We start from the raw sequence: 25,601 nt of genomic DNA, 5'->3' as shown, positions 1-25,601 counted from the left end.
CTTTATGAATTTTCATTATTAACCGAACATTCACCGGATCATCATCACCGTAGCGTTGGCCATAGTACACTGCTCGACCCTGTTCATCCGACAGGCCTAGGCGTTTATCTTGCTCTCGCAATTCCAGCTACCATACAAGTCACAAAGTCAATATCTCAAGTTTTTCAATGTTTTGATAATCAGCAATTTATATGAGATTTTCTCTAACTCAATGAAACCTTACGGTACAGAAATTTTCTGAAAATTTCAAGTAAATGTAAGATACATTATTATACGTTCTTGTATAAAATATCAAACCAGCCTTAAATTTATCATAAAAATATCAAACAAAATCTCATGCTTTTTTGAAAAACTCTAAAATTTTCATTTTACTGGAACAAAATTGTGAATTTTTTTATTCACATTATAAAAAAGCGTGGATAAAATGGGTTAAAATTAAAATGTCCAATTTCTTCATAGTTCCTGCAGCAGGTAATGTCTACCATCTCCTACATTTTCATGAAATAAAAATAGAGGAAAGCAGAAATTTAACACCTGAAATCAGTAACCATGGATATTGACCCCACCCCTACAAAATTTATAGTGCAGAAGTTAACAATAAAAATACATGTTAAAACCTTACCGTCGTTAATCTTTCTAGGGCAGCAAACCGTTCCTCCTGCGCTGAACATGCCTTATCAAAGGCTTCATGTTTCTTGATCAGATTTTCAACTTCATCAATGGAACACTGAAAGATACAATAAAACAAAAATTTCCTATCAGCAAATGCTACATCATTCAGAACTAATGTTAAATCTTATGTTCATTCAGAGTTTGGTCAATATTAGTTTTATACAAACATTAATTTCTCTGCACATTCAAGACAAACAATTTCCTTTCAAAACTGTTAAAACATAGAAAACCAATTCTATCCTTTGTCTAACGCATATTCTCTTCCTATGTCAACATAGTATGAGCTGCAAGAGTATTCACTTCCAACCTTAGCATACATTTCTTTATTATGATCTACACACATCTGGACGGGGGATTTTAATAAATTACAAATAAAAATCTAACAACAAATACCAGGATCAAATTTATTTTGAAGATTTGTTCCTAATCTTTGATATTGTTGTTGATTTTAAATTGAACAACCAATCAAAACCTGTCTAATTGTAAGTGTTCTGCATTCCCTGTATTCTGTGATTGAGTCCTGTGGGTTAATCAGTAAATACCAAATGAGTGACTAATTCAATGGTGGGATAATAATGCTTAAACATGCACTAAACAAAGGTCTGATTTGACATAAATAGGGACAATATTTGTTAGATTTCGTTTGTGTGTGTGTGTGTGTGTGTGTGTTTGTATGTATGTATATATATATATATAAATATAAATATATATATATATATGTATGTATGTATATATATATAATATATATATATATATATATATATATATATATATATATATATATATATATATATATATATATATATATATATATATATATATATATATATATATATATATATATATATATATATAATAATATGCAGTCCCCTGTTAACGGTGGGGTTTCCGTCCCTGCCAAGTGCTGATAAATGAAAATCACTGCCAACCGAAAATTAGCGAAACTAGCGCTGAAATCCCCACTTAACGGTGCTGGTAAAAGGAGAGCAGCGCCAAAATCCCCACTTAACGGCACCGTTAACCAGAGATTGGCGCTGTAATCCCCATTAAACGGTACTGTTAACCAGAGATCGGCACTGAAAATCTGGTTGACGACGCCAATAGCCAAGCGCTGTAACACCGAAATGCCGTTAACCGATGCCACTGGTAAGGGGACTGCCTGTATATATACTTAATCTATTGATGTCTTTCATTTTCCCAATTCTTTTTTTATTTTGTATGCATATGGGACATTTTACTATCCTTACTATTCTTAAGAATTTCAGCAATTTATATTTTTTTCGTCATGACAAATCTTTACAAATACGAAGATCCATGCACAGGAAAACTGAGGGAGAACTTTATATTACTAAATTATTATTACAGTTAACCAGAACACAGTGTCCTCACTTCTATATTATCAAGAATATTTGCAAAAATGAGGGGTGAAAACCAGTGCAACTGAAGTTAAAAGTTCATCATTTCATCATCCCCATACAAGTATGACAGGGAGGGAATGAGCAGAAGTGACATATACAGAAGTGGCTGAAGGCCAAAAGGAAGCAGCAAGGAACTTTTGAATAGACTTCCATGAACTACACATGGCACTACAGTGGTAACACCCTATCCTATGAAGGTTTATACCCTTTAATTGATACATAATGGAAATGAGATACACTTACATTCATGTTTCATAGTGCACTGTTATTTTACTTTTACTTACTATAAGAAAATATTTCCCAAATGAAAAATGAAGTTACAGTGATTTGTGAGTCAGACAAGAGCTTGATTTAACAGCAATGAACTTACTTTCAAACTTCATCCCTAACCTAGTTATATCAGTAGCTGCATTTCATACTTAAAAGTAAATTCAACTTACGCCCAACTCTGCAGATTGCAAGTAAGGTTCCTGTGCAAGGAGCCACTGCTCTGCCACCGATGCATCACGAGCAAACTGGTACACTTCAAGTACTGAAAAATATAAATATAATAATACCATTTTTCCAACTAAAAAATAAATTCACATGTATAATCTTTCAAAAACCAATATACACAATGGATACTATAGATTCTTTACTCTCTTACATATTGAATCACCCCAATAATCCAGATGAGCTATTATAATTTCAATAAGCATGAAATGTACATCACATTTTAGTCTCAATTCATCATAGGTACTAAACCTTTCTAATGATTTCTTGAACCTAAACAGTTTCCACTAAAATGGTGGCAATTCACATTTTAAAGTGAACATTCCACTGACTCACCATACAGTACATACGAGAAGTTTTATTCCCAACCACATCTTCAACAAAACAGTCTTTACCCATACTGCACGTATTCACAGTGCATGACACTTGGTTTATGAAAGACACCAAGTCCTACTACATGAGCTGTTTGCATAAACAGCAACCTGGAGACAGCAAGTGGCCTGAATCAAGGCATATCCATTGTGTGGGGGTGTGAGTATGTGCAAGGCCTGCTTGCCCTGTTTAGGGTGTTACATGAAAGTATCCATTTCAGTAGTAAAGCTGTATTTAAAATAATAATTTTGACAAAATTGTTGCTTTACTTACTGTGTCCGGCAATGAACTTAAAAGTTCATTATACTGAATGTATTACTCTGATATTACTACAGGTGTATCATAAAATGTATCCGGCAATGAACTTAAAAGTTCATTATACTGAATGTATTACTCTGATATTACTACAGGTATATCATAAAATGTATATCATAAAATATGAACATTGCAATCAAGTGCCATTTGCATTCTGGTAATGTTCACAATCTCAAAATCATCATCTGATTGAATTTTATGAACATTATCAATGTCAAAAGAAAGCTGAATAATCCATATATCCTCACGGGAACATACTACATTTTTCTAAATGAAGCTGGATTATAAAATGCAGCTTACCTTGATTTATGTACACCACAGATTTTCAATAAAGCAAAGATCTGATTTCACCATTTTCTGACATCGTTTTTTTGCCTATTCCAAAACGTTTTGCAGCCTGTACATTTTCCTTTCATCATCCACATCTAAAACCTGCAGCTTAAATTTAGTGGTATACTTTCTTAATACCTTCTCCATTGCATGAAGGAGGAATCAAGACTAATTCTATTTTTTCTTACAGGCATCATCATCGAGAATTATAAAGTTTTTCAAAAGTCCAAAAACTATAACAACTTTTAATAACTGTGCATTTGTTACGGTAACTTACTTTAGCAAACAACAACTTCTCCTTTAGGTAGTTTAATGTCAGTACTTGCCTTTTTTCATGTCAGTATTTTGCATTAAATAGTAAGTAGATTTTAATTAAATAAAATAGTAATAAATTATTATACAAGCCATAGGTTTGGCAAGCCTGATTGTATGTATGCATTTAGCCCTACAGAACATTTACTTTTAAGTTATTAGTAATTCAAAAGCTAACTTAGACATAATATGTATTATCAGTGGAATCTACTGAAACTGCAACAGGTACAGTAAGCCTAGCCTAGTACAATCTACCAAAAATGAAATCGGCACATTAAGCATAACCTAGTGTAATGTATATTAAGCGTAACCTAGTGTAATGTATGTGTTGATGAATCATGTTTTAGCGACAAAATTTTGAGGGTTGCATGATGCACAATATCACATGATACATGAGCATACAGTATATGGTAGTTGCAGTTCTTGTGATGATGTATATTTTTTAGTTTTAAAAAATGCTTTTGTTGGAAATAGAATTTTCTCAAGTATTTATGGTCTCAGTTTTATCTAGATAGTTTCTGAATAAAGTGAGTGAATTAATAAGTTGTAATGTGTTCATGCAGCAGGTGGTAAAGGAAAACATACAGCAGACACATCACAGTTACTACTCTTCTATAATTATTTTGTCTCTACTCTGGGTGTAAGGGGACCAGAAATCCAGGTTTTCAGAAAAGTGTCGCCCATAAGTAATTTTCCCATACTTTTATATATTCCCAGTAACAAATTTATGGTATGAAATCATGCCTGTCACCCATATAGGCATGAAATATTGTATGGGTAAAGACTGTACCACACTTGAAATATTTTCCAGGACACTTGTTAAATTAAAAGAGTTCAATTAACCAGACCATATCACAAAACATACAAAAATACCAACTTTAAATAAATTTAATGAACTAATTCCTTACTTAGTTGCAAGTGCTCCCATCGTTCTTCCCAGCGCTGTAACATGTTGATACGTTGGTTACTCAAAGACATGAGCTTTTCCTTGATCTCTGACGTCGCATAGTGGTTGCGCGCTAACAATTCCTTACCAAGGGAAACACACACATTGAAGTTGTCTTCCCTTGCATCAACTTCTGCTTTGAGGCTTTGATGGTTGTTCATTAGTAATTCTACACCACTGACATCTCTGTAATAGAATGTACTAAGCATTATAGCACATCTGATCAATATTTTTTGAAGTAGCATTCCTAACCAAGTCATTCTTCCCCTATCTCCGTTTGTTAATATTTGCACTCTTCATGTGCATACGCTGCACCACAATCATTATTAAATGCTTGGTTCCATCATTACTGATCATGTTAACCATATCACAGTGCTTTATAAAACTCTTGCAAGGCTTACTAGTTATAGGATATTACTAAAAATTTACACAATGAATCAAGGCTTGACTTAACAGGATAGCAACTCCTCTCTAGGCACCTTTAATTTCTACATACTGACAATAACAACAAATATATTAAAACACATTTTGCCTCAGCCATACATTGTATGCACCCTTATTTTTACCTGAAAAAATCAAAGAAAATTAGAAATGAACCACAAATGTCAGCTATTTTTCTGTTTTTGATATACCAATAGGTTGTTTAATTGAACTAGCATAAAATAATTACGGTAGAGGTAGAATTTTTGAATGAGCCTACGAGTTATTCATTCAGTAACCAAAAACTGGTTTACATAATTACCAAATTCTTAAACAGATCAATCTTAACTATTAGGCACAAGTACTCTTGCATAAAAACTTGAACAAAGCACTAATTCTGGGCACTCTTCTTCAAAATCTTTGCTATCTGGCTTGTGTTTTGTTCAGGCTTCTGTAAAATGTCTAGGGAGTCTCCCCAGACATGAGCACTTGGCTTTTCAAATTACAGTCCCTTATGCAGAGGCTCAAACAAAAACCATGTCATATAAGGAAAGCTGACGAACAAGTATGCCTTGAATTGCTGCTTTGCTGGCTAGGCAGTTTTTATGGATATCAGTATATATATTGCTATTATATTAACAGATTTATTAATTATTCATTCAGTTCATGTATAAAACAAGAATTTACTTTATTTATATATTTATACATATACGGTGCCCTAGCCTACATTATATTGTACTCTACATTCACATACTGTATTTATATCATATTATACAAACATCAACATAATGAATATGCATCTTTTCCATGGATCTTTTAAAATGTTATGCCTTAATTCACTATATCTAACAATATTGTGTATATTCTTATATTGCTTTTGTATTACAAATTGCGATCATAGCAATCAATTTTTGGTTTGGAAACCGATTACCAGTAAGTTTATTTCACCATATTTAACTCAGTTCAGAGCACTTTTCTTGCTTCCAGTTAGCTTAAAAATCTCTAGATAATTTATTTATATGAGGCAAGGTTATTTTTTGTTACACGAAGTGTTTTTAAGTCAAAATATAGATGATGTTGGCTGTTTGGGGGCATGTTTGTTTTATGTAAAAAAAAAAAAAAAAAAAAAAAAATCAAGACTCTGTTCGCTTTTTTCACTTGCTTTCATCATAATAAGAGCTTTACATATTTATCTTATATTGGCGTGAAAACAGCAGTAATATGTGTAATTTCATGCCTAGTAGTTTTGATTAAAATACTTTCTCTCCAATTTTAATTACGGTCGAGTTTCATCCATGTTGCCAATGCACGATAATTTATAGTCAATAGCAGCTTGAACATTGTTTTCTCGGCTTACGCTGCAACTTGCAGCTAAAATTTAGCAGTATATTTCCATAGCGAATAAGGGTACAGTAAATCCCCCCATATTTGAGGGGGATGTGCACCACACACCCCCCGTGAATAGCTAAAACCTGCAAATACTTAGAACCCTTCTAAAACCACTTAGAACTGCCTATTTTGATAGTTCAAACACACACGCAAAAAAAAACTAAAAGCGCTTATACAGGTATTATCCTACTTACGATGGGGTTAGGTTCCAAAAAAACCATCGTTTGTTGGAAAAAACATAATTTGAATATAGCCTAGCCTAAACTTTCGGTCCCATTTTAATTACGATCGAGTTTCATCCATGTTGCCGGTGCACGATAATTTACAGTATAATCATTAGCAGCTTGAACATTGTTTTCTCAGCTTCAGCTACAACTTTCAGCTTAAATTTAGCAGTATATTTCCTTGCTGATCTTTCATCCATACCAAATAAGGTTATAATGTAAAAATATATCAGTCCTATTCTACTTAACGTCATTTGTGCCATAACCTATGGTAATTTTTATTACCGTACGATGGTTGAAATACAGGTAAACGGCTGTTGTTATCCGATTTGGTTATAAGCAAAACAACAGTTTCTTGGTCGGTTGTTTATGGCTATATGCATTTATGCAAGTGTATAACGTTACTAACAATACTTTTATCATTCTCTTTTACTTTTTTAACTAGAAGATGGGATAAAGAGATGGAGGAAAAGTTGTCTATTGTTATTTGGTCTCTCTCACTGCCTGATTAAGCTGCTGCCTACACCAGCGGGAAATTTTAAAATATTTTATAAATAATATTGTTGTATCGGTATTAATTGCTTACCCCATTGCAAATCAAATTATCGTAAGGTGAATTATCGTAACTCGAGCATTACCCGAGTATTTTAATAGTTTTATCACAAAAAGTGCATTTAGTCATGAAAATGAGATGAAAATACAGTATTAGTGAATATTCCTCAGTGAAAAATACTGCGAATGGGCGAATTTTCTGCAAATAATGGTAGATACGTTCCAAAGAGAAATCCGTGAATACAGAAGTCTGCGAATCGTGAGAACGCAATTATGGGGGGTTTACTGTTATGTAAAAATATATCAGTCCCATTCTACTTAATGTCATTTGTACTATAACTATGGTAATTGTGTATTACCGTATGATGGTTGAAATACAAGCAAAACGGCTGTTGTTATCCGATTCGGTGATAAGCAAAACAACAGTTTCTCAGTCGTTGTTTATGGCTGTAAGCATTTACGCAAGAGTATAACGATACTAACAATACTGTTATCACTCTCTTTTACTTTTTAACTAGAAGATTGGATAAAGAGATAGAGGAAAAGAAGTTGGTCTACAGTAATTTGGTCTCTCTCGCTGCCTGATTGTACGCTGCTGCCTGCACCCGTGCGAAATTTAAAAATATTTTATAAATATTATCATATCAGTATTAACTGCTTACCCCATTGCAAAATCGAATTATTGTAGGGAGAATTATCATAACTCGAGCACTATCTGAGTATTTTAATTTTAATAATTTTATCACAAAAGTGCATTTAGAGTGTTTTAATAATTTTATCCCAAAGTGCATTTAGCCATGAAAATACAGTAATTACTGAATATTACTCAGCGAAAAATACCGCATATGGGTGAATTTTCAGCGAATGATGTGTATACACTATATGTTCCATAGAGAAATCCGTGAATAGGTCAGTCCGCGAATCGTGAGACCTCAAATACGGGGGGTTTACTGTATAATGTATAAATATATCAGTCCTATTCTACTTAACGTCATTTGTAACATAACTACAGTAATTGTTTACTACCGTACGATGGTTGAAATAAAAGCAAAACAACTGTTGTTATCCAATTCAGTTATAAGCAAAACAGTAGTTTCTCGTTCGGCTGTTTATGGCTGTACACATTTATGCAAGAGTATAATGTTACTAACAATACTTTTATCATTCTCTCTTTCTTTTTTAACTTGAAGATGGGTTAGAGAGATGGAGGAAAAGAAGTTAGTCTACTGTAATTTGGTCTCTCTCACTGCCTGATCGTACGCTGCTGCCTGCACCCATGCGAATTTAAAAACATTTTATAAATATTGTCGTATTGGTATTAATTGCTTAACCCATTGCAAAATCGAATTATCGTAGGTCAAATTATTGTTACTTGAGCACTACCTGTATTTCATTGTTAGAAGTAAGGACTAACTCTATCAGCCAACTGCCCAATTCACTGCTTTAAGCTTCTTGTAAACTTCTCAATCAGTTCTTCACTGCAGTTAACTGCAATCCGTGGGTTAGCAATTAGGGTTCAAGATAAAATGAGGACAACGCACACATTAGCTCTCTGACATACCTGTGTGAGTGTGAATTGCACATTTATGTTTACCAAAAACATTCACATCCAGTCTGAAAAGACAATTCAAAAGCCCCTGCCCTGACTACAGTTGAGCTTGGGTTCCATGAATGATTTGGACTGTGCATTAAGCATTTAGCCATAACTCAACTTGGAGGGCACTGTGATCCCCTGTGACATGGGAATATCTCATTCTCTGCCTGCAGGGACGCTACAGGGGAAGTAGTTCTAAAAAGACACTGGAAAACTGTTAAATAAAATATAATTCTGGGGCAATAGTTCTAAAAGGACAGTATAAATGCTGAGTCTGATTTCATTTCCAATTAGGAGAAGCTCTGGTTAATTAACATCAGTCATAATAACTATTACTGTAATCTGTAGTTCCATTAAACTTTATGGCAAACCTTTTAGGTACAACAGCCTCTTATTGGCTAACCCTTTAAACTTAGAATTATCTAATCTTTACCCTGTAGATCTTCCTGCTTAAAGGCCTCCAAATTTAAGAACTGATTCTTTGCTGACTTATTATCTTTGGAGAATCCTAATTTAATACAGCCATGAATACATAGCTCCTAAAGTAGGCTTAAAAGCTGAGTAAAGGTCCACATCATGACACTATACAGTATTGCCTAAGGATAAACCAAATAAAAAAAATTAATGAAGTACTTTTGAACATACAAATCCCTGTATTGCTTCCAAACACTTTACTAGTACTAGACATGAAAATGTTCTTTGTACCTTTTCATTTAAGCTATTTACAATCATGTACTACAACTGCTACTGCCAACCCTCCCAAAAACAGATACAATAATCTAACCTTGGTTTTTCTGTAGTGTTCATTTGTCTTATGACATCATCCATCCATAATATTAAAGTGCGCACCATATTGAAGAACTTAAAGAGGTCTCCAGTGTCGTGTAATTTGATGCGACGCTCCTCACACATGCCTTGTAAGTTCAACCAAGCAGAGACAACTTCGGCTTCTCTATTGGTAATTTCTCTGGCTTTGTCCCCAGCATAAGCTGCTTGTAACTTGGAAGAGTCTTCTTGTATTTGTTGTACCTGAAGATTACCAGACTCTTATTTATTTTGCCAAATTAGACTACAAATGTAAAACTTTTTTAATTTCTCAAGTACTGTAACAATAAATAATTTAATATGGAAAAAAACTTGACCACATACCTGTTGCTGAAGCATTACAAGATCTTGCACAAAGTTCTGGTGTTTTCTCTGTAAGGCTGAAACTGAACCTGCATCTCTGCCAAGCTCATCTGATATACTGTTCTGCTTTTCTAAGATTCGACTCAAGACATCTTTGCAGTCGTGGAAGAACTTATGAAGCTCCCAAGAGGCAGCCAACATCTGTGTGCGCGTTTCTATCAGTTCAAGTAAGTCAGCCCAGGATTCATTAAGACCATCTTTCCATTCAGCAATTGTAGCTGCATCTGAATGTCCTGCTAATATTAACTGATCAGCTATTTCATTTACAGCTGCCACACGTTCAGTGCCTATAGATTCAGTGTCTCGGGCAAACTCCTTAAATCTGTCTCGCAACATCTTTGGGAAAAGAAGAAAGTGATTATATTAAATTCTAATATGTGGTGTTTCACTGACATATTCTTTACCTAATTATGTTTTCATACCATGAAAGACTGCTTAAAATTCTATCTTAAATGTTGAATAAAAACTATAGCATTGCAATAAAAAAAAGTAGACAGGCATGTACCTTCTCCAGCCCAACCACCATAACTAAGTCAAGGGGTCAAATGCCTTGATATCTTCATCTAATTCTATCAAAAGCATCATCTGCTAAATCCTTCTTCTCCAAATATTTTTTCACTCTGTTGTGAAATCTAATCCTTTGCCTCTCTCTTGACCTTCTACCCCTAACAGCTTCCACCAACACCCTCTTCACTTCCTCCCCTGATTCATTCTTGCCAGATGCCCATACTATCTCAATCTTGACTCTCTCATATTATAAGTAATCTTTATCACTTCTAATTTCTTAATTTTCCCGAATCTCATGCAGCAAGATCCCCAAAATCCACCTCATCATCCTCATTTCTGTTTACTCCAGCTTCTGTTCTTCCTTCTTACTTAATGCCCTAGTTTCTGAACAACATACATCATCACTGGTCTGCCACCTACCCCATGACTTAAAAGCAGATCCTGTATATTTAAAATCCTCTGCATGTTTTCAATCTAAGCCCCTCCCTGCTTGCTGGACACCACAAGCTGTTCTGCACAGATTTACCCTCATACCACCTCATTTAAAAGTTTCCTGCCACTCTCTTACCCTTCTTCAGCTTATGCCTTAACCACCATGTAACCTGTATACTGTATAACAATTTCCATATGCTGTATTTTCATTCCTATTCCCTTCACTCAGTACATCCATTACCAGTACAAGCAGAAATCAGCAATGTGCCAATCCGGATGTAAACCAACTCTCTCAAAGATTTCTTTTTTGATGCAGGTTGTTACTACTACTTTCCTTGTTCTTTTATAAATAATTCCAACCAAACTAATCAACTGTTCAGGTACCTTCCCCTTTTTTAAACACCAAATCATTACATCCCTTGGTATTCTATCAAATGTACTCTCAAGGGATATACTGTAAATACAAAGCAGAAATTCCAATTACCTTCCAGTCTCTTTTCCTGTAACTTTCATAAAGAACAGCATCAGCTGTACATCTCCCTCTAATAGAACAATGATGTTTACCAATCTTTATAATTCAATAATGTTCTCTTAGTTTGACTACTCTACAATTAATTGCCACACTTTAAATCATCTCCTTTCTGTTTACATGCATATATCATCAGACTTTCTTCCCAGTCATTTGGCATTGCTTTGCCTTCCCAGGTTGCCCATAAAAATTACAGTATTCATTCTTTCCCTCCTGTTCTAAGTACCCTCTACATTCAATTTTGCACATCTGATGGTCCTAGTGATTTGCCATTCTTCATTTTACTTACAGGCTTCTTTACTATTATATATTGTTTCTCCATCACTGGCTGCTCTACCTTTCCAACCTCCCCTGAACCCCTTCTTTCACTTTCTGTTTAAAAGATGCTTATAATAATATATCTTGTTTCATGTCAAATTATGCAAGATATTTTCTTCATTACCACTGATGACGCCTGATTGACAACATCCTGTCTTTGCATATAGCTTGAGTTTCATATTCAGTAAATATCCTATCCATTTTCCTTTGTTCTATGTATGGAGGATGCCAAAGCCTGGGGAAGAAAAGCCTCTTGGGCTGAAAGGGCGCTGCACAAACCCTTTAGTATTTATAATACTGTCCACAGTGTGCCAATCATGGCACATTGCAGGAAGAAGCTCTTAGAAAGTCTCAGATTTCACTTAGCTAAAGATAATAAATACTACATGATCACCACAAGAAATAACAGTACTTACAGTTACATGGTCATAATCTTGTCCTAATTCATGAGATCCAGCAACAACCTCTCTCTCTGCTATCCATTGTTCAAGGTCATCAACCTCCCGGTTAAGCATGAACAACTTGAGGGCTTCATCTAACTTGCTTCGTCTCTCTACTGCAAGATCCCTTAATCCTGCATAAAGCTTGTCAATCTGTGATTGTCTAATGCCAATCTGTTCACTGAAAATAAACACTCATTAGAACAAGCATTAAGAGTGACTGTCAGCCAGATATTCAGAAAGCACATCATTTTCTAAACAGTATGATTTTTCAGTTTTGTAAAATACTACATAAAACACTTTCATAACCTAATTCCTAGACTATACCCTAAGAAATTAAAGCACAGTATACCAAAGATAACTCTTACCTCTCAGGATGTCCTTCATTAATAAGATGTTTGGCAGTTTCTCCCAACTGTCTTATAGTTTCTGCATAATCATCTACTGCATTTTCTAGACTCTGGTGTTTTTTCATGAGATTCTGAGCTGATATCTCATCTTTGCCTCTGTCTTCTACCATCATATAGAGTTCCTGCTCACTCATCCACACTTCAGCCTCACCAGCATCAAACAGATACTGCTGTGCTTTCTCAGACACCAACAACTTAGACCGACGGTGTTCCAAAGCATCTTTCAACTTAGACCAATGATCTAACAACTCTTCAAGTAACCTTTGGAATTCCTGAGCATCTTCATGACCTTCCTCTATTAGTTTTCTTCCATTTTCACATACAAGATTAATACGAGGTTCATGGTTGTCTATTTCATTACTCAAACTCTGGAGCTTCTTCTTTAACATATGGACGGTGAATAAGGAATTACCATATTCAGTGCTCTTTGCTTGAGGCATCTTTTCTAAAATCCAAAGTTTCTCATCTTCAACATCCCTTCGGAACTGATAGGCTTCTTTTTTCTTGGCTAATGCTCTGTTACGATCAACAAGTGGAGCTTTCAGAGACTCGAATTTCGCTTCAACTTTTGATTTCATCAACTTGATCTCCTCAGTCTTTTCTGGTGTCATACGCTGTAGGTAATCTGCCTGGCTCTCCAACTGTTCTACTTGTTTTGCTTTCACAGCCATTTGTGTCTCAATCATCTGTTGTTTCTGCATGAGAATATTGACAGAGGTGAGATCCATTCCAGTGTCTCCACCTTCTATCTGTTTCTCAAGATCTGCCATCCATGTATCTATGTCATCACAAGTTTGTTCATAGAGAACTTGACGATTTGCATCGAAAAGACGTTCACCCTTTTCTTTGGTAGTAGTCTCCAGTGCATCAAAGTGGCGATTTAATTCTGATATCTTTGGTCCAATCATATCTGCCATTTCTGGTTTTTCCTTAACTAGTTCTTCTCCTGCTTTCTGTACTCTGACCAGCCTGTCTTTGTTACTTGCAATTTCAGCTTCAAAGGCTTGATGTCTTGTCCACTTACTATGAACAGTCTTTGCAGAACGGTAACTCTCATCTTGAGCAATAATGTGTTTCTCTTGTACCCAGTCATTAAGTTCTTCACAATCTTGCAAAAACTGATGTACTTGAAGTTGGTCCCTTAAACGTTCCATTTGTTCCATTGCTCTTTCTCTATTTTGTTGTCTACGTTCTTCAATATTCTCAGCTTTCTTTTGGATTTTATCAGCAGCAAAGTGCTCCTCATCCAACAGCCTCTGTGCAAACTGACATATACCATTGATTTTGTCATCATTAGCTTCCATTGTTGTAAGGAATGCTTCGTGCCTTTTGATAAGATTTTCAGCTTGCTCTAAGTTTGTGGGAGTTTCATCTTTAGTAAGGTAGTGTTCTTGTTGACTAAGAAGAACCTCTCCTTGTTTAGCATCACGCAAGAACATCTGTAAATTCAGAGACTGAGATAACAACTGTTGCCTATTCTCCCACATCTGATGGAGCTCTGCCCAACCATCTTTCAAAGCTTTCAATCTCTCCCTCAAGAACATGTATTGTGCATCATCTGCTGGAGTAACATCTTCAGCTGTTATTCTCTCACCATATTCCATCATCTTAGTGTAATCTTCTCTGTAGTTATCAATTTCCTCACGTATAGACTGGTGTTGGCTGAGCAATTTTTCAGCCTCAGCAAGATTGGATGGGATATCTTCAGAAGCTACATCAGTCATTGTCTTTGTAAGCCAAGCCTGGAAGTGATCCAGATCACGTAAGAATCTGTGTAAATCACCAGCTTCTTCAAGTTTAGCATCACGTTCCTTTAGAAGCTGTGTTAGTTGGTCCCATACTGCTCTGATTTGTTCAACACGTTCTCGAATAAGTTCAGCTTCTTCAGGATGATCCTGGCTGATCTTGTCTGCCTCTCTTTCTAGAGCATCTAGTTTAGCTTGAATAGCGGCCAAGTCTCTCTCCATGCCTGACAATCGCCGCTGTAATGTCATAATGCCACTAAGATCTGTGCCCAGATCTGCAGTCTCCATAAGTACACGTTTCTTGTCCTCAATCCAGAGAACAGTCTCACGGCATTCAATATGGAATGTCTGGACACCATGGGCTGAACTAAGTTCTTCACGCTTAGCCTCGGCTTTTTCTCTGAGCTCTGCCCAACGCTGATTGAGCTGATTTTGGCGAGCAACAATCTCATCTGAATTAGGATGCTCAACATGTAACAGCTGTCGAGCAAGCTGATTAACCACAGCCACACGACTAGCATTGGCATTCATCTCTTGTTCAAAGCCTTCATATCTGTGTTTCATGATTTCACAATCCTCAATATCCTTAGCTGGCACCATTGTCTGAAGCATGCGTTCTTTCTCTCCAATCCACTGTTCAACACCATCTGCCTCTGTAAACAGTTTATACAATGACAAAGCATCTAGTAATCTCTGTTTACGCATCTTAGCAAGTTCCAGTAGCTCCTTGTAACGCCTGTCAATTGACGCTAACCTCTCCACAACATCAGGAGATTCACGGTCAACTTCATTGAGTTCTGAAGCCTGCTGATGCAAAGCTTCAATTGTGCTGGCATAATTCTTCAACTCATCTGTTACATCCTTGTGCTTCTTAAGGAGGGACTGTACAGTTGCCTCATCCCGGCCAGTGTCTTCACTAGAAACCAAACGAAGAATATCCAACATCCATGTATCGACATCATCAGCTTCAGTATAGAATTGATGAAGATCCACAGCATCTGTAAGTCTCTTCTTGCGGGTTGCAGAACGTTCCTTTAAGCTATTCCACATACCCATTATCTCATCAATCCTCTCCTGAATTTTATCAGAACCAAAGTGTTGTTGTGCAATAAGTTCCTCTCCACTTTTAACGACAGCCTTGACTTGTGGTTCATGTGATAACAGTTCTTCTTCCACAGCTTTGTGCTGAGTCAAGAGCAAATTAACTGTGATAAGATCATGACCAATGTCTGAAGTAGACAAAATTTGTTCCTTCTCCTTGATCCAATTCTCTTCTTCTGCCATGTCCCAATAGAACTGCCATAATTTCCTTGACTCCTCAAGGCGTGACCTGCGCTCCACTGCAAGTTTAACTAATTCTCCGTATGCATCCTCTAGTTGTTGTACTCTTTCTAAAACTACAGAAGGATCACATGGACGATAACCTTCAACCTGTTCATCGTCCAAGAATCTCTGTGAATGTTCAATAACTGTTTTTACACGTTCTCCAAGAACATTGATGTCAGCTTCTAGTAATGAGTGTTTCTGCAAGAGATCTTCAACCCCCATTAAGTGTTTTCCATAATCTTCACTTAGTAATCTCAGCTTCATCTCTTCCATAGAGTCAAGAATATACAACATTTCCTGGAAGTTCTGTTGCAACTGCAATGAAAGTTCAAGTCTCATGCGTCTAAGTCGAAGCAGTTCAAGCAAGTAATTCCATAATCTTAATACATTGTCTTTTCTTGCATTGATGCGTTCAATATCATGGTACCTTTCTACTTCCAGCTCATTTGCTACTGCAACAACAGCTTGCACACGTTCTTCATAGGCAAAGATGTCAGTCTCAATGGCTTCATGCTTTTTAGCAGCAGCTTCAACTGCAGCAAGGTCAAATCCAAAGTTATCTTGGGAAACAAGCCTCTGGTTTTCAGAGAGCCAAGTTTCTCTCATTCCTGCCTTGCGATTAAACCTAGCTGCCAACTGTTCAAGCTTTTCTTGTCTGATTAACTCCTCTCTCAGGGCCAATTCCCTTTCGTGTTCAGCTTTTTCTAAACGCTCCCATGCCTTGTTGATGTCACTTATCATTTTTCCTTCCTTGGGGAGATATGGTTTTTGGTTGTTAGCTCTCATTTTAGACTGTAAAGTAAAAAGCAGCACCTCCAGGTTACCTTTTTCCACAAATTTTGGTGGTTTTTCAACTGTGCGGTAAGTATTGAACTGAGTCAACTGCGTCTGTACTCCCACAAGAGAGTTGACAAACACTCTGTCGTTTAACAATTCGATAGTGTTTTCAATCCACTGCAAAAGATCAGAAGTCAAGCCCTCATATTCCTTGATCATACGATCATTCTCCATTGCAATGCCTACCACCTTCCCAATACGTTTACCCTGCACAGTTTCTTGTTTCAGCTTGGAGAAATAATGGTAATAAGTGACAACGTATGTGATAATGGACTTCTCATCTGGTTGCTCAACAAACACATCTTCTGCATCCAAAAGTTTAGTCAACCCCAATTTGTTCTCTGCAGTATTGAAAGCATTATTGAGGTTGTAAATAGGATTGGACCTGGATAACTTTTCATACTGGATAAGATCTGGTCGGTGCTTATGAATGATGGCATTAAATGCTAACCCATCTCTCCAAGATGTAGTAAAATTCCTAATATTAACATTATGGTAACCTGCTGTCTTCATCTGGCACCAAAGGAGAAGAGCATCCTTAGCACTCTTGGTTTCTTGATTCTCAGTTTCTTCAATTGTGATATCTTGGATCTGGAAACGCAAGATGATGGTCCAAATGAGACCCAAGGTAAGGCGGGCATTCCCATCCACAATGTCATGAGAACCCATGTTTTCCAGATGGACACGCTGATCTCGTAAAAACTGAAGGGCTTTATCCACATTCTCCAAGCAATGGATCCTCATCTTTCCTTTGGTGGGACGTGGCTGAAGAAGAAGGGAAAGACAATTAAGAGTACATCTTCACCTAAAAATCAGTAACCTGACTGATAATGGCACACAAATTAAATTCATGTATAAAAAACTGCATTTTAAAGAATACATTACCTATCCAAAAAGAATCATCCCAGATAAACAAAAATTGTTATTTTGCCTAACACACACACACACACATATATATATACTGTATACATACACACACACACACACACACACAGTTATACCTCCCAATGAAAGTTATTTTGACAAAAGGGGTTTTTGAGGTTACTTCAGTTTTTGCAAAAAATTATAGGGAAAAATAAAAACTTTGAAATATAATAAATTAACATTAAATCTTTTTAGAAAGGTATTTGTATGTTGAGAAAATTGGAAACAGCCTCTTAGACTAAACACACTAAAATTATTATTTATTTGTGACATTCCAGTCAATTATTTATCTAGTTTATAGAATACATGGCCGAGATTCGCACTAAAATTATTATTTATTTGTGACATTCCAGTCAATTATTTATCTAGTTTATAGAATACATGGCCGAGATTCGCTTATTTCATTAATTTTGCCAACACCTCCATCACTAGTTTCACCTTTTTAAAGGCAAAAATCTGCCACTTGATATCCGACCAAGACTGTAAACAAGCGATCCCTCCACCGTTCAACTGTGATCTAAGCTGTGCACTAAATGGCATGAGGAGACAGATGGTCATAAGTCAAGTCGTAATAGGTGAGAAGTATCCCCTTGCCCACCCATACGTGTCAGGAGTTGGTCGGTTGACCATCCCAAACGTATGTTGCGTGACCGTCTGTCAGATTGGGCTTTTTTTTTTCTTCTATGCATTATGCATTTGAGAAAATGCAGTCAGCTGCATGTGGCAAGTTATAATGATGAAGAAAGGTATTCATGTTTGGAATTTCTTTTTTGGGGTCGAAATAAGCGATAAAAAAGCCAAATGAGGTGAAAATAGTGATGCTGACAAAAAATATACCTATCTATGGGAATTGCTGATTCATAGAGTTCAGAATGAAAGAGGTTCAACCTGTACTATGCTGGAAAATACCCATTACTCAAAATCAAGCCCTCTTCCAATCACTTCCAAAAGCCTTGCTCCATTCTCACTTACTCCAATCATTCAATAATTATCAACACACCTCTATATTTCTTTCACCTACCTTAGTATTCAAATCACCCCATACAACCACCCTTCCACATTCATAAAACCCAGCCAGGCATAGATATGGAGCCTCCCAAAGGCATTCTCTTTACTCTGGTTCTACATTCCTTTATATTTCTTAACCTTACATACTTTCCATCCTTCAGCAATCAACCTAACCCATACAATTTTTTTGTTGTTGTTGTTGTTGTTCAAGAGTCAAAGGTTAAAGGAGGTAAATTATGGTGTTTTTCATATAATCTTTCCAACTACGATTTCAGTACTGACAAATAACATTCCTTTTAGTGCTCGTACTCCTTGATAAGAAATTGACAACTAACTATAAGTAAACTTTATACTGGCACCGTTATGTTAATGAAATGGGCAAATTCAATCTTTACTTATTTTGTTACCCAGATCGTATCTGCAACTGCTTGCCTGTTAACATATGAGAGAGAGAGAGAGAGAGAGAGAGAGAGAGAGAGAGAGAGAGAGAGAGAGAGAGAGAGAGAGAGAGAGAGAGAGACCTTATATTGGAGTGTGGCATAGAAAGAAGGCCCCAGAAAGATCTATTGACAACTTACGAGTCTCTCCCCAGAGAGAATTTCCAGGAGCTTGATCAGCTGCTTTCCATCTCGCAGATCGACATAGAGGTCTCCAATGCGAGCATTGACACGCACCAAATGAGAGTTCACCCATTTCATGAAGGTTTTCTTCTGCACACTTTCACGTTCATCTGAAAAGAAAAAAGGAATGTAAAACTGAAATAAAACCCACAGTCTTTCTGAGAACAAGAAAATATCAAATTTACAGTATCTTCCTGATCAGGTAATGAATGAGTGCCTTAACTATAATGAAGTGCCACTCTCAATTTCATTTCCAAAACTTGACTGTATTTCCTCTGGTGTATTAACGAGGAAAATCTGAAGTTAGACGGATCATCATCGTCAAGATTTCTTGATAAAAAAATTCAACTACAACAAATTAAGCATCAAAGGAGAAGCAGCTTGCCATCTCTCTAAATACGACAAACAAACAACTTGGTTATTCCTCAGGTTTCTATTACGGTTCTTAGCCACGTAAAATAAGTCTAATCCTTCGGGCCAGCCCTAGGAGAGCTGTTAATCAGCTCAGTGGTCTGGTAAAACTAAAGTATACTTACTTTTACCTCAGTCACTCCAACTATCTGCTCTATCAATGACCATACTAACTTGCCAGCTTTCTTATAAAAATACAAATTCATTCTTCCCATCTTATTCTTCAACCCAGCCTCGTGAAATGCAATACAGTATGACTTTCCCCTTTTTTTCATCTTATGTCTCCTGGTTTCAAGAATCTGGCGCTTAGGTTTGGAAAAGTCACAAATGGAAGGCAATTCTATATGCAGAGAAGAGACATGATCACCACAAGAAACAGATCCTGTACTAAAATAGAAATCAAAAGGAACAGAGAAAGCATAAACCCTACACTAGATGCATATTTGGACTTGAAATTAGTGAACCAAAACCGATTGCACACTGCGGTGCTGGACAAATGAAGACAGAAGAGTAGGACCTAAACTAAAATTTGGAAAAGAAGAAGCATGCTGGGGGTAGCCAGTTTTATGCCTGAAGCATTATTCAGGTTTAAGTTAAAAAATGGAAGCAAAGGAAAATCAACTTCTTCCAAACAACAAAATTCACTAACTACTATGGATAACGTTCCATATTGATCCAGACTACTGAAGTGAGATCCAACCACTAACAGCACAGTTTCAAGTCATTCAGAGGTCAAAACAAATAAAATTGCTTATGATCCTACTATAACCATCCTTGAACTATTTGACTTCTGCAAGCGTCATCAGCAAAATCAATCATGTGAAATTGATCAAGCAACTAAGGACAGAGAGATGCAACTGCTACCTTATCACTCCATGTTAAATCCAATCAAACTTACCACAGCCCTGGTTAAATCGGAAATTACAAGGAGGAATTCCAATGGCGACCTGTCTTTGACCAGAGTTGAGCAGGTTACTCAAGAAGCAATTGAACAAGTAGCACCACAACACTCACAAATTCTGAGAGACAGGTCTTGGCAACTGAAAGAAATATGTCAGCCATGCACAGGATTATCAAAGCCCCTCACCCACCTGGTGCTGTCGGTCAGGGCAAACCTGGCTCAGGATCACCAACACAAATAACAAATAGCCTCCTTAATTTGAGATTTTATTTAGAAATGGAGACTATGTTTCAGATTTACATACTGTATTCTGTGAAGCGTCCATACTAATATGTCAGAATATGGTTTAGCATATAAAAACAATGATATATATTTATGTGCCAGTGGGCAACAAAGGCAACCTGTCGAGTATGCAGTGCAGTAGGCAGTCCCCGGTTATTGGCAGGGGTTCCGTTCCCGATAGCGTAATGATAACCGAAAATTGGCGATAATAGCCCAATCCCCAGTTATTGGCACCGCCAATAACTGGGGATCAGAGCCAATAACTGGAGATCGGTGCATATCAGTGCCGAAAGTCCAGTTATCTTCGTCACTAGACAAGCGCTGCAAAACCGGATCACCGATAACCAGGGACTGCCTGTGTGTGTGTGTGTGTGTGTGTGTGTGTGTGTGTGTATATATATATATATATATATATATATATATATATATATATATATATATATATATATATATATATATATATATATATATATATATATATATATATATATATATATATATATATATATATATACATACTGTATATATATATATAATGGAATCGAGTCTGTAACTGAATAAACTAAATATCTTAACAAATGTACAAGGGCATCCAGAAATTTTTCAGACTGGCTGGACTATATTGAAATAACAGGGAGCTTATTTTTTCGAAGAAAAAAGGTTATGTTTCTTCGGGTCTGCAGAAAATGACCAGGACTGGCCCAAGCAGCCATAAATCTCTTGTCTGTCAAACAAGGTTCAAGCCCAGATTCTCCCGATTCTTGAGAGCAACACCAGAACTAATGAGTCGTGAGGAGTATTACATCTGGCCGTTCCTTCAAAAACTAACAGGTCTCCAAAGGGAAGCAACTGAGAAACATATGGGAGCCTTAAACGTGGGAATACCCACACCCCCTTTCTTCGAGGGGAAAATTCCATGAAGATAAGCCCCTCCTTCAGGGGTAGGCCCTAGATGATTTGGCTAATCAAACGTCATCAGTGCCAGAGACCTAAAGACATCCTACAAGGAGGCAGTACCCAATGACCAGCAGGAATTCCTTAAAACACATCTCCAAAAGTTGGAATGAAGCAGCAGAGGTGGTGGTATGGACAGTGGGAAGTGCCCAGAAACACATATGGCTGAGACCGAAGAAGACAGGTGATATAAGGAGAAAACACCGAAAAACAAGGAGTGGAAGAGAAGACATAAGAAGAGGGAGTGTTAAAGGTGTGTGCAAGTGATCACAAAAGGGCCCCAAGTTATTTGTGAACTTATAGAAATTTCCTGAGTGCCCATAGACTAAGTAGGAATTCTAAGTCCAAGTTTACCGTCTTATAAAATTTTACAATGTGCATTTTAAGATAAAGACTCAGTTACTAATACCCAATTAAGAAATTAAGACAAGAAATAAATGTATTTAGCAAAACAATTTCATTTTAAATTAAGATTAAAAAACTATAACACTTGTGAATTTCCCAAGATAGCTGTCATCTAAGCATAAAGTGAGTGCAAAGAATAACACATGTCAAGCAAGCAATTCCTACTGTGAAACAGATACAGCTTTTTCAAAGAGGAATTCCTTCCCAACAGCATATATATATATATATATACATACATATATATAAATACATATACATACATATATATATATATACACACAAGCAGTCCCCGATTTATGACGGGGGTTCCATTTTTACGCTGAGTCGTAACCCGAAATTCATCATAAACCAAAAACTGTCAAAAACCTGAGAAAATCTTACTTTTAATGCTTTGGGTGTACTGAAAATGATGTAAACTACATTTTTATTGAGTTTTCATAAAAAAAAAAATCCTCCAAATTTTGATTATTCTGCCGTTTTAGAGCCATATTTCTTCCACTGGATCGGCGTACGATGCGTTGTAACCCCGGAACATGCGTCGTAAACCGGGAAATAATTTCTGATGAATATATTTGAAAAGCGACGTAACCTCACAATGTCATAAGCCAGACCCGTCGTAAACCGGGGACTGCCTGTGTGTGTGTGTGTGTGTGTGTGTGTGTGTGTGTGTGTGTGTGTAGATAGATAGATATATAGATAGATAGATAGATAGATAGATAGATAGATAGATAGATAGATAGATAGATAGATAGATAGATAGATATATATATATATATATATATATATATATATATATATATATAAAATCACGAAAAGGTGAAAACTTGATGATTATACGAACAAGGTTACAGCCACGAAGGAAAGAGTGAAACAATGAGATGGTAAGTACTTCCGTCTTATTACCAAGACAAGCTGTGACCATGTCTTAGTGGGTTGTTGCCTCCTTTGTTTTTGTTTGTTTTTCTTTCTGGCGAGCTGATGTCTGTTGAATGGCGTCAGACTTCGTCAGTCAGGTTCATAGCAGCAATGAGCCAGGTTCTGGAGGGCAGAACGACCGATGGTCCAGGGCAGCAGCAAGCCAGCTGGAGTAGCAGCAGCAGGTATCTGTACCTGCGAGTCAGGTCCTGGCAGCAGAGCAGAGCAGCGGAGAGCTTCTTGAGGACGAGATGGTTGCAGTGTCGGCTCTGTCATGGTTGTCGTGATTAGAGGAGGACGTCAGTACGTTTCTTAAGAGGACGAGATGGTTGCCGTGTCGGCTCTGTTGTGGTCATCGGTACTGGAGGAGGACGTCAGCACTGTGCTTGAGGACAAGATGGTTGTCGTTTTGACTCTGTCGGAGTTGTCCTGCAGTGTTCTTGTAAAGCAGCCTGGGGCTGTTTCGACGGCTCTATGGAGTTCATCTGGTGATGTTGTTTTTAATGTATTATGCTGCCTGTGTTATTTTATTTTGCTCCTCAAGTGTTTATTAATCTATTTGAGGTTATTATTATGCTGCCTGTGTATTAATTAATTTTGCTGCTATGTTATAACTGTACTTTGGTAACTGACTCATTTGATTATGTTTATGGTTTTGATAATTTATTTTATTGCTTTGATCATCTATGTTCTGACTTTGTAATGTAATTATTGTGCTGGTCATTTGTGTTTGTGCTGCTAATGTTTATTATGTTTTTGACCCGGTACTTGTAATGTTTTTCTGACCAGTTTATTGTTGTTGCTCCTGTTAAGTGATTAATTCACTTGTAATAATGTCCATTTAATTGTTTATTTTAAACTTAACCTTGACTCACTGTATATTATGTATATATAACTTTATTGTAAATAAATTAATTTTAAGGTAACTTTTTGGTTTTGTTCAGCTTCTCTCTCCTTTGTTTGTCACCTCTCGTCAGTCATTTCAGCCCAATTACTTGATTTCTGTAAAGAACCTGTCGATCTCGAGAGGCGAGATCGTAATATATATATATATATATATATATATATATATATATATATATATATATATATATATATATATATATATATATATATATATATATATATATATATATATATATATATAGATATATATAGATATATATATACATATATATATACATATACATATATATATATATATATATATATATATATATATATATATATATATATATATATATATATATATATATATATATATATATATATACATACATACACACACACAGATATATCTCTTACTTTATGAGGCGCAGCTAACAGGAGCAACAAATGGTGTGCTGCTCTTACGAGCAGAACCGTTTCTGTCAGAGACTGGCATCCTGTTTGCAATTACAGCATTTCTTAAGTATTACTTACCAAGTAATACTTCGCATAAACCACTTGATGTTGCTCCTGTTGGCGCCGCTGCATAAAGAGATCCCAGGAAAAACTTGTCCGTGTGACAGCACCGTTAGAGTTTTCTTGTCCGTAGCTCAGAGGAAATGACCTCAAGGAGGGTATTGGAAAAACAAGATCAATACTAGGTGAAGAATGGAAATGCATGGAAAACAAGAGGTGAAATATCTCAGTGACCAGAAAAGGTTGGATGACAACATCTGAAAGGGTGAACTAGAAACTGGAAAGCGGGCTCACTGTGACAGACAATGGCTGTTCTGTTTACATAACATACCCGCAAAGTTTCACATGTAGTAATTTTCATCACTACCAAGTTTGAAGTGGTTTCTAGTTTTTGGAAATGCTGATAACTACAAGTTTCTTGCAAACGGTGTAATTTCTTACTAGGTTCGTTAAATATATATATAGAAGATACATAAAAACTTTCACCATGAAATAATGTGTATCCGAAACCCAATTCACGACGTTGACTTCGGTGACCGTGCAATTTACTTCTGGACACAAGAACACATTTTTTGTAATCTTTCAACCAGAAATTTGGGTTAATAAAAATGCTTTCAATCGACTCATCAATACATATACTGATGCCATTCGTACATGTTACATTCAATGAATCATCATGAAGCTGCCGACTATTCCCGAGACCTCATAAACGGAGACTGTGCACTTCACCCACCGCAATTTTGGATCATGGGCAGTGGCGCCTCCTGGAAAATGAGGGCCACCACCAGAGATGTCAAAAAGAGATGCCTTGGGCTGAGCAATTAGAAAGACCCAAGGTGAAACTATCTGGTAGTGAGTAAAATATATATTTATTACTACTTAGATTCAGCCAGCCTTGTACTGGCACAGGCTCTTACTCTTCAGCAGCCCGTAAACATATTTATTGATCTCGTTACATAAAATAACTTTTTTGTGGAAATAATAAACACAGTCTATACACATATATTCA

General features: G+C 36.4%; 1 protein-coding gene across 47 annotated transcripts in view; it reads right to left on the bottom strand.

Moving 5' to 3' along the window:
* beta-Spec (spectrin beta chain) overlaps nt 1-25,601 on the bottom strand; it is a 231,010-nt gene that overhangs the window by 91,636 nt on the left and 113,773 nt on the right. For 25 of the 47 annotated variants that reach the window (XR_010853331.1, XR_010853333.1, XR_010853334.1 and 22 more), the window contains 8 exons: nt 19,279-19,430; nt 12,819-17,533; nt 12,427-12,631; nt 10,186-10,560; nt 9,821-10,065; nt 4,820-5,043; nt 2,531-2,622; nt 623-727 (listed from right to left, as the gene is read on the bottom strand). Coding sequence is in view for 29 of the 47 variants with exons in the window: in XM_067105461.1 (XP_066961562.1) it covers nt 623-727; nt 2,531-2,622; nt 4,820-5,043; nt 9,821-10,065; nt 10,186-10,560; nt 12,427-12,631; nt 12,819-17,533; nt 19,279-19,430 (6,113 nt within the window). In the remaining 18 variants the exon portion in view is untranslated. Of the gene's footprint in view, nt 1-34; nt 128-622; nt 728-2,530; nt 2,623-4,819; nt 5,044-9,820; nt 10,066-10,185; nt 10,561-12,426; nt 12,632-12,818; nt 17,534-19,278; nt 19,431-25,601 lie in introns of all 47 variants that reach the window. The other 22 variants (XR_010853332.1, XR_010853335.1, XR_010853325.1 and 19 more) reach the window with 1 other exon arrangement.

This window comes from Macrobrachium rosenbergii, chromosome 6, assembly GCF_040412425.1.
Source record: "Macrobrachium rosenbergii isolate ZJJX-2024 chromosome 6, ASM4041242v1, whole genome shotgun sequence".
In the NCBI taxonomy this organism is placed as follows: domain Eukaryota; kingdom Metazoa; phylum Arthropoda; class Malacostraca; order Decapoda; family Palaemonidae; genus Macrobrachium; species Macrobrachium rosenbergii.
This window is presented reverse-complemented; position numbering and strand designations above follow the sequence as displayed.